The 10,420-nt window shown below is 45.4% G+C and overlaps 1 protein-coding gene across 1 annotated transcript in view; it reads left to right on the top strand.

Annotated features, from left to right (window-relative positions):
* KNTC1 (kinetochore associated 1) overlaps window positions 1-10,420 on the top strand; it is an 87,612-nt gene that overhangs the window by 73,914 nt on the left and 3,278 nt on the right. The window contains exons 50-60 of the mRNA XM_006768977.2: window positions 337-547; window positions 667-776; window positions 3,393-3,439; window positions 4,691-4,769; window positions 5,847-5,965; window positions 6,365-6,500; window positions 6,882-6,977; window positions 7,342-7,398; window positions 8,493-8,547; window positions 8,630-8,693; window positions 9,227-9,356. Of these exons, the coding sequence (XP_006769040.1) occupies window positions 337-547; window positions 667-776; window positions 3,393-3,439; window positions 4,691-4,769; window positions 5,847-5,965; window positions 6,365-6,500; window positions 6,882-6,977; window positions 7,342-7,398; window positions 8,493-8,547; window positions 8,630-8,693; window positions 9,227-9,356 (1,104 nt within the window). The remainder of the gene's footprint in view (window positions 1-336; window positions 548-666; window positions 777-3,392; window positions 3,440-4,690; window positions 4,770-5,846; window positions 5,966-6,364; window positions 6,501-6,881; window positions 6,978-7,341; window positions 7,399-8,492; window positions 8,548-8,629; window positions 8,694-9,226; window positions 9,357-10,420) is intronic.

Here is a 10,420-nt window from a genome sequence, read left to right as displayed (position 1 = left end):
CGATGTTTCTCTCTCATCGATGTTTCTAACTCTCTATCCCTCTCCCTTCTTCTCTGTGGAAAATCAATAAAATATATTTAAAAAAATAAAATAAAAATAAAAATAAATTGTGGTCACCTAGCATGCCTCCTCATCCTGCCCTGGTGGTAAGCTTTTCCCAGGATTTCCCACGGCTGGGTGCCTAAAATGGAAAAAGAAAATGAGGCCTTTCTATTTGGATCCTTAAGGATGTGACTAAGGCAGGGCCCTCCCTCCCAGGATTGGTAAATAGGCTATTCTGTGTCTCCCTTGAGATGTAGAAAGCCAGCGTTTGTCTGTGCTTGGGAATTTTTAAAGGATGAAACGCGTGAGAAAGCCGAGGCTTTGCTGAAGAAGCTCCACATTCAGTACCGGCGATCAGGCACAGAGGCCGTGCTCATAGCCCACAAGCTGAACACGGCGGAGTACCTGCGGGTGATTGGAAAACCAGCACACCTCATCGTCAGTCTGTACGAGCATCCGAGCATCAACCTCAGAATTCAGAATGCCTCTGGCAAGGACTACCCCGGTGAGGACAGCACCCTTGCTATCTTGTCGTCCAAGGAGAGCTATCATTTTGATTCCCAGTTCTCTTGCATTGAGAATGTGGACTTTTCTTTTTTTAATTCTTCATCTTGAATATTTTAGATATTCACGCAGCAGCTAAAGAAATAGCCGAAGTCAATGAAATTAATCTGGAAAAAGTGTGGGACATGTTGCTGAAGAAATGGCTGTGCCCATCCATAAAACCTGGCGAAGTAAGTTTATCCTCAAGAGTATCTTTCATATCTGTTGTCTCACACTGGGAGAACCTTCTGCTTAGGAGCACAGGATCTTAAAAGAAGAAACCTTTGTTCGGTTTAGTGCCTCCTATTATCTGATGAGTTTTAATGACGTTGTTTACTTTTTTTAAAATATGTGTATTTTTAATGATTTCAGAGAGAAAGGGAGAAAGATTTTTAAAAAAATCAGTGATGAGAGAGAATCATTGATCGGCTGCCTCCTGCACGCCCCACATTGGGGATCGAGCGCACAGCCCGGGCATGTGCCCTGGTTGGGAATCGAGCCGTGACCTCCTGGTTCATAGGTGGATGCTCAATCACTGAGCCACACCGGCTGGGCCAAGCTGGGCCACTTTTTCTTTTAGCTTAAATATTGTTTTGCAACTATTTCTACCTTTTAATTGGTGATTCCAGGTGAATATAGGTATAAAAGAAATGGCCTGTTCTTACACTCGGATTCATGGATTTACTTTATTCTGAAGTAATTTCAATCATACAGAAAAGTTGCAGTAGTATGAAAGAATTCCTGTCTATTCCTCACCCAGCTCCATCAGAGTTCAACGTTTTCCCATATTTGCTTTATTACTCTCCCCATAATATATATATATATATATTCATAATATTTTTCTGAACCATTTGAGAGTAAATTGCATATGTCTTGCCCCTTTACCCTTTAATAGTTACGAGCACATTTCCTAAGAACAAGGCTTTTCTCTTACTTAACCACAGTATAATTATCACAGTCAGATAATTTAATATTGACATAATATTGATACAATACAAACAGACTTGAATCTATAGTTCATGTTACAATTTAACCATTTGTCCCAAAAATGTTCTTTATAGCAAGTTTTCCTCCTGGGACCAGGATCAAGTTCAGGATTATGTGCAACATTTATTTGTTACATTTGTAATCTCTTTTAATCTAGAACAGTTCCATAACTTTTCCTTGTTGTTGGTGACACTGACATTTTTAAAGAAAAGAATCCAGTTATGTTCTAAGCTGCCCCTCAGTTTGGATTTGTATAACTTTTTCTCATTTTAAGATTCGAATTATGCATTTTGGGCCAGAGTACTACCTAAACGATATTATGTCCTTCTCAGGGTATGACATTTGGCCCAGAAGTCTGTTTGCCCTAATACGTGAGGTTAATTTACTTAGCCCTGGCTGGTTTGGCTCAGTGGATAGAGCGTCATCTTAGGGACTGAAGGATTCTGGGTTTGATTCTGGTCAAGGGCACATACCCAGGGTGCGGACTTGATCCCCAATGGGACGCATGCAGGAGGCACCTGATCAATGATTCTCATCATTGATGTTTCTATCTCTCTCCCTCTCTCTTCCTCTCTGAAATCAATGAAAATATTTTTTTAAATAAAGTGTAATGCAAATAAACCTATTAAAAAAAATTAGATACCTTAGTGAAAATATTGTCTATTTCTCTATTACACAATTACTGTGTTTCCTTTTGTAATTATTAGAGAGAGGTACTTTGAAACAGTATATTTTGTTTCTCTTCAAACTCCTCCCCCACCACGCATATGCCCCAATTTGACGTCTATTGATAATTCTTTTTTTACGATTTATCTTTGTTGTTGAAAGTATTACAGATGTCCTCTTCCCCCCCATTGACTCCCGCCACCTCACTCCGCCCCTTCCCCAGGCCTTCACCGCACTGTTGTATGTGTCCATGAATTCTCACTTAAACCTATATTAACTCTGACGGACACTGTTTCAGAAGGGTGCAGGCCAGTTTGGTTTGTAAAAGGTCTTATGGTGGGTTTGCCGATGTCAGTTTTTTTAGGAATATCAGTAAATCTAAATTTATGGAGGGATTCAGCAATCCAAAGGCAGAAATGTCTGTACTGTTTCCTCTAAGTATTTACCAAGAACAAAGTCTGTGCTTCAGGGGGCACAGAGGAGTCAGGGGCACATCTAGGCCCTTCAGAGTGTGTGGTTGACTCAGGAACCAGAATGGTTTAACCTACAGTTTTGGAGTTCTAAACCGAAAAGTTCCTCCACAGCACCTAAAACATTGCTTTGTAAATCCCATGAAAATATACTGAATTAGTGAGCGACTCATTCGAAATTCATAGCGTCCTTTTCTTCTAAAAATTACCCAATGGCTGTAGCTTCAGGAGGAGAGGACGGGAGGGTAGGTTTTGTTTGTTCAGGGAGCCCATGTGCCCAGAACGATGCCTGGCACCTAGTGAGTGCTCAGTATTTTCTTTCCTTTTTTTAAAATATAATTCTTTATTATTGAAAGTAGTATACATATCTCCTTTTTCTCCCCTTGACCCCCTCCAACGCCCCCCCAACACACACACACATCCCGCTCCCCCCGCACCAGACCTCACTGCCCCATGGTCTGTGCCCATGGGCCATGCATATATGTGCAAATATTTTCTTAACTGAATGAATGTTAGTAAACCCATTTTCTAAGCAAGAAAAAATAGTGAATTGTACTGAAATTTCTTGCATGTAGACAATTTTTATATTGGGTTTTTCTTCTAATAGATTTTCCATAATTTTATCTAGCTCAACAAACTTTATTAAGTCTTGACTTTTTTTTCTCCTTTTTTACTTTCTCAAAGAACCCATCAGAAATATTTGAACTTCAAGAAGATGAAGCACTGCGAAGGTATTCTTTCTTTGCTTATATTTACCCATATCCTCTTGCCCAGTCGGAATCTTACTAGTAAATTTGTCAGAGGTAGGTTTTGAAAACCCTTTCCTGATAGAGCTTGGATCAGTCTCTGAGAAGAATCAGTTCTTTGATATGTGGCTGTGAGCAGGTATAAGTATCTGCAGCGCAATAAATAAGCAGCAGCCAAGATTCAGAATTTCTGAACCTTCGACGAGTTCCTACTAATGTCGAGGCCTCTGAGAACACCTTTAGCAGAGAGTGCGCCTCAGGCCAAGGAGAGCTTCCAATTAGCCGAGACCTAGGCCCAAGCCCCCTTTACGTTCTCTCCGCCTGGTGAGCTGGGCTGGCTCAGCCGGGGGCCACCCGGGTTTCTTCTCCCTCCCAACCTGAGCCTGAGACCAGAGAAGGCACCTCGGTCTCACCCAGTGCTCTGCTCGGTCTGACTGCTCACGACCTGCTCTCCTGGGAAGACTGTCTGGGCCGGAATCAGAAAGAATGTGGTAACCCATTAGCGCTGCTTGGCCCAGGCGTGGGAGCGGGCGTGGTGACACCCAGGCTAGCTTTCTGCCATTCCTGGTCTCGGCCACCAGTAGGTCAGGTCCCCCCGGAAGCCCTGCATCAGCCCCAGAGATCTGAGAGGACATGGAAGGACCAGCCCAAGGAAGGAATCTCTCCTGGTTCGGACAGAGCTGGCCTGCCCCCCGCCCACCCCACCCCCCATGGCATCCTGGCCTCTGGACTTCACTGAGTGCTGGCACAGTGTTGGGGGTGGAGGCACCTTTGGCTAAGCATGAGGCAGGTCCTAGGATGTCTGACTAAATTAGCCACAGGGAAGTCGTGGAAACAACTGGGAGAGAGAGAATCCCTAGAAAAGAGCCCAAAAGGGATTTTTCCTTCATGCCAATTGTGTAACTTCCGGCCTTTTCCCACTGGAAGCTCCACGCCCCCCACAACTGCCCAGTACGCCGGTGCCACTGATCCCATCCTGTAACTGAAAACAACCTCCATGTGCAGTAGTTGGTGTATTTTGCAGCTATGGTTTGTGTTAATTTCTTACATAGAATTTAAATGATCAGAGATCAACTAGCCATTTGATGGATGAGAAGACTGTTTATTGTGTTATCATCTAGGTAAAAGGGAAAGCAAAAATGGCCTTGACCCATAACCCTTCAGATCTCTGTTTGGGATGCCTAATGACTTTCTCTGTGTATCTAAATATAACAACTTTTAAACAACTTTTTTCAGAGTCCTGTATCTCCTCCAGTCTCGTCCGATTGATTATAGTTCAAGATTGCTGTTTATATTTGCAACATCAGCTACAACTGTAAGTCCTGGGAACTTAGTCAAAACTCATGTCCTGCATCTCAGCTTAATATTTTTCTCTGCATACTTGCCATGCTCGATATCATTAACAGGTGATTAAGATAATGCTCACTTGTGTGCTTATTCAAAGTATGCCTTACTTTGTAATATCTGCCAAACTCCATGTAGTGCTGGCTTCTGTAACATCCCACTTAGCAGACCGAATGGTGTGCCAGTTCCCACAGGTTATCTACACTCACGGTTGCTAACTCCCTGGTTGGTCAGCATTCCTGATAGCGAGGGGCCAACCAGAGAAAACTCCACCCTGGCCTTGGGGCCCTGCGCAACCAACCGGCTTCCCCTCCAGTCACGCACTGAATTTGAGGTGGACCCACCCATCCCTTTTGCTTCCCCTAAAGGCAGCAAGGCCTCTTTGCTTTCAGGCTTGTGCATGTGCGGAGGCCATTGGACCCCAGGGAGACAAAGGTGTAGCTAGAAGGATAGGAGGAAGGAGAGGGGGAAAGTGTGAGAAGCTGAGGGTGTGTCCTCGACAGCGAGAGGGAATTTTCCCCTTTTTTCATGCATATCAGTTATTATTTCAGGTAAAAATGGCTTTCCAGGAAAAGTGGCTCTCACTTTCCCCTGAAAAACCATCACGTTGCAGTATGCCTGAGGCACACTTCCTATTTTGTCAGACAGAATATTCATGAGTACATTTTAATTAATATTCAGATGTGAGCTCTTAATCTATTCAAGAGTTGAGGTTTAATCAGATTAATTTTTACTGCTTCATCAAACCTTCTTGAGTGGAGGTCATCGCTCATGTTCAGTGCTGCCACTGCGGGCTGCCGCCACAGGGGGGCGTCCCTTCCTTGATTTGAACCAGCAGTGTTATTAGAACAGCTTTGACCGTTCCCTCCTGAATGAGTTCGAGGAACACTCCTCAGGGTTCCATGGACCACACTTTGCCAACTACTGACTCCCTCAGAATGGAGATTGACTTTAAATGTTTTTAAAATGATGTTGCTTGTGTTACCTGAGTTTTGACTCAGGCACAGCATGCAAACATGCAACTCCCCGTACATGTTTGGTTTTACAGACACTAGATATGGGTCAGTTAACCTTTGCCCACAGAACACGGGCTCTTCAGTGTCTCCTGTATTTGGCTGACAAGGAAACCATAGAATCGCTCTTCAAAAAGCCCATCGCAGAAGTCAAGTGAGTAGACTTTTTAAATCGCGTTAAGAAATAGGCAACAACAAGAAGAAAGAGCAGCAGGTCGTTGTTTGGGAGGGCAGCTGGCAGGGCCGTGGATAGGAAGAGGGCATTAGCGAGGCGTGGGAACGGACCTTGGGTGTCCTTGACATGGCGGCAACAGGGGAACAGGCCTGTGAGAAGCCCTCCTTCCCCTCGCTCCTGCGAGACCTTTAGACACTGAATGTTTTCTGCCTCTTGCTCAAACTGATGTCTTCCTAATATTATATTCAGTGGATCTTTTCAGAAACCCAGAATAGGCATTTAAAAGCAAACAGGCCTAATTTATCCAGATGGTGGCTTTTATTTTAAGTGTAAACGTGGCCTAAGAGGATGTTTACTGTGAATGCCTCTGTTTTCCAGATCTTACTTGAAATGTATAACTTTCCTGGCTTCTTTTGAGATGTTGAATATCCCCATCACCTATGAATTATTTTGCAACAGTCCTAAGGAAGGCATGATTAAGGGCCTCTGGAAAAACCACAGCCACGAGTCCATGGTATGTACACCGAGGCACCCGTCACCGCAGCTTTGAAAGACAAAACCAGAGAAACTATTCCCGGGCAGGTCTGCGGCTGTGAGAGCTTGTCTTCTGTCCTGTCCTGGCGGGTGACAAGGCGACTTGGCGTCTTCCCTCTCTTCCTGAAGGCTCAGGCCACCCCTCTCAAGAGAAAGCATCCTGCCCCAGGCCTGTCTCTCCTCGTCCGGACGAGAGAAGAGATGGCCCTGGGTAGGAGCGGGTAGAGCTTCACCTCCCCCTTGTTGTCTGTGGGAAGTCAGTGTCCGAGGCAGTCGGAGCCCAGCTGGGCCGGATGCCTTTGGCAGAGGTGGTTTGATTGTCTGGTGCCGGAGAGCAGTACGACTTTCCTCTCTCCTGTAGGCAGTGAGGCTGGTGACTGAGCTTTGTTTAGAATACAAAATCTATGACCTGCAGCTGTGGAACGGACTCCTGCAAAAGCTTCTTGGCTTCAACATGGTAAGACTTGGTACCCTCCCCTGCAGTGTCGTTGCCAGCTCCGGCCCGGCGGCGCTTCAGCCGCTGCCGGCGATGCTCGCTGCTGAACGGATGCATGCTGCAAACGTCACCCTCCCTGGCTCAGGACTCCGTGTGAGGCCAGAGAAAGTGCAGACTCAGGATGATGCAGATCTCCCAGGAAACAGGGAGGGAGGGCTCCCTGGCCTCGTTTGATGTCCGTGGATGTATAAGCACACTGCTCCGGTGGTTCTCAGGGAAGATGGATTTGACTGATACTCCCTTGGAAAGAATCCGATACCTCATGTGGAAATTTTCTGTTTTGGTGATCTTTGGAACTTTTCGTTTTTTGTTTATTTTCCCACAGATTCCTTATCTAAGGAAAGTGTTAACAGCCATTTCTAGCATCCATTCTTTGTGGCAGGTATGTAACTTTTTTCTTAAGTAAGTTTTATAGAATTTAATCTCTATACTCTCTGGCCTGGTGACTCCTGGGCACGCCCGGTTAGTGATTGTCTCCTTAATAAAGGACAGAACTGATCTGCTAGGGATGATGTTCCTGACAGTGGTGCTCACACTCGGAACACTCAGCGCCCATGTCACCTCCTCCAAGACCTCACTGTCCCCCGTTCTCTAGGCCCCGTGCGTCACACACCAAAGCGCTGACTCATCTGTGATGGTTGTCAGAGCACCATTTACCCTAATTACACGTTCGACCACCCCTCGTGGACTTTGAAGATCTTTAAAGTCAGAGACCACGTCATTTTTTTCTAAATTTCATAAGTTGTGCACCCACATCATCATTATCACATAAAAATATATAATGTATTGGTGTCGTTCAGATTGTTACATATCAACACATATAGATCTCTTTTTTTTTTAATTAAGATACACACACACACACACACACACACACACACTAGCCAGTTTGCCTCAGTGGATAGAGCCTCAGACCTCGGGCTGAAGGGTGCCGGGTTCAATACCAGTCAAGGGCACATACCTCGGTTGCAGGCTTGATCCTTGGCCCTGGTCAAGGCACATGCAGGAGGCAACCAATCAATGGGTCTCTCACATTGATGTTGCTCTCTCTCTCTGCCTCTCCCCCTCCCTTCCGCTCTCTCTAAAAAGCAATGGAAAAATATCCTCAAGTGAGAATTAACAATAAAAAAAATTTATAATTCACATGTAAAATTCACCCTTTTAAACGTACAACTAAAGTTGGTCCGACGGTTGTGGGTTATTGTTAAACTGATTAACATAAATGTACAACTAAGTGGGGTTTTGGGGTTTTTTTGTTTGTTTGTTTGCTTTTGAGAGAGAAATGTTAATTTGTTGTAACTAAGCTACCCGGCCAGGGCTGCTGAAAAATTATCCTACAGTCTAATCACCTCAAACACGGAGGTATCAGTTGAGGACTTTGGTTGAGCATCCAGCATGTGAGCTCGGGGTGTGCGTGTAGTGACTGCCCAGTGGCCTCTGCTGGCCCAGGCGTGCGTTCTGACACACGTGTCCCCACAGGTGCCCTACTTCAGCAAGGCCTGGCAGCATGTGGTCCAGGTCCCGCTGCTTTCAGGTACGTCCCCTCCTCTGGGCCACGGAGGGCCGCGTTTGGTGGTTGTGCGTGTGTATACATGTTTTTGTTTCTTTATTTTCAGCCTCTTGTCCTTTAAGCCCCAGCCAGTTATCAGATTGTTGTGAGAGTCTCATTGCTATTCTCGAGTAAGTGAAATATTTGTTTTTCTACCAAAAAAAAAAAAAAATCCCATTTATTGCTTGTGAAATTCCTTTTCAATAGATATCTGTTACAGGGTAGTTTCTTTTTCTTGGGAAGGTAAACATACCACTTGCTTTTAAATTAAATCTCTTATTTTTATAATGTCTACTTTCCACGTGTGGTACCACTGGTAACCGGATATGCGATTGGTCCCCAGTTTCAGTGTGAGTCTAGGGTACCGTTTGTGACCGCCCTGAGTGACAGACACAGTGTTGTCTCAGAGGACGTGTGTCTTTATGTGGCAGCTTTCAGACATAATCCTAGCAGCAGCCAGTGGTCTGCATTCCTGTGGGTAGATCCTTTGACTGCGGGAAGAACACCATAGCAGACGTGAGTTGCTCGCTGCTAAGCAGGTGTTATGCACAGCACTTGAGTGTCTTAAGATTACTGAAAGCATAGGCAAGTAACAAGTGCGGACCACAAGAAACAAGGGACTCGGCCAGTGTCATCTCGTGACTAATCGTGTGCTCTCTCCAAGATGTCCCGTTTCGGATGATCTCGACATGGTTGGAGTCGCCAGGCAGTACGTCCAGTTAGAGCTTCCAGCTTTTGCGTTAGCCTGTCTCATGCTCCTGCCCCACTCAGAGAAAAGACACCAGCATATCAAGGTATCCGGGAAAGTATGCTCTGGGGCTGCCAAAGAAATGGAAGGTCATAGAACTGCATGTCCCCCGAGAAAGGTTGCGTGTTCTTTTCACCAAACCAGCAGAGCAGGGGCACATCAGTGTGGACAGGGCAGGATTGTGGGGTGGGGGTGGGGGGTTAGTGGAAGGTAAGACTGGAAGCTAGATGGAGGCTAGTCTGAGGGAAGCCTTAAGAGTGCATCTTTGTCAGTAGGGAGCAGTCAGTTTTCCCAGAAGAGTAAAGTGAAAGGATCAGAAATACTTCAGAAGGAATAATCCATTTCAGCTTGACTGGAGGAAAGAGGTGTCAAGAAATGAAACTCTAGGGGGGTGAGTGGGCAATGGGGGACAAGGACACATATGTAATACCTTAATCAATAAAGAAAAGGGGAAAAAAGAAATGAAACTCTGGGGAAGCTATTATCTCGCTAAATCCATGCGCAGCAACCTTGTGGAGAGGCCAGGAAAGCGTGAGGGGATCAATCCCCAGAGTAGGTGGTAGCCATGAATGAAAATGAACTGGAGGAGAAGACTACAAGGAGGGCAGCTTGGCTTTGTGATTGGAGGAGGGAGGTAGAAGAGAGCGGAGAGTCAGGTCTGCGTGTGGGTGCCACAACGGGAGCCACAAGGACTCTAAGGACAAAACTTAAAAAAAAAATAACTTTTGCCATTTGCTCAGTGGTAGAGCACCGGCCCTCGGACTGTAGGGTCCCAGGTTCGATTCCATTCAAGGGCGTGTACTTCAGTTGCAGATTCAATCCCTGGCCCGTTTCGGGGGGGTTCGGGGAGTGTGCGGCAGGCAACCAGTCAGTGTGTCTCCCACATCAATGTTTCTCTCTCTGTCTCTCCCCCTCCCTTCACTCTCTCTAAAAATCAATGGAAAAATATCCTCAGGTGAGGACAAACCAAACCAAACAAAAAAACTGTCATTCCCGCTGTAACACAGAACAAGTAGAACAAAGCATCTGGAAATGTTTCATTTGTCGTTTGTTCTAATCGTTTTATTTTTTTTAAAGCCGTCTGTGCTTATCTTTGACTGTGTGCTTTCC

This window comes from Myotis davidii, unplaced genomic scaffold (genome assembly GCF_000327345.1).
Source record: "Myotis davidii unplaced genomic scaffold, ASM32734v1 scaffold223, whole genome shotgun sequence".
In the NCBI taxonomy this organism is placed as follows: Eukaryota; Metazoa; Chordata; class Mammalia; order Chiroptera; family Vespertilionidae; genus Myotis; species Myotis davidii.
Note: the sequence above shows the minus strand (reverse complement) of the source record. Positions and strands in the feature narration are given on the sequence as shown.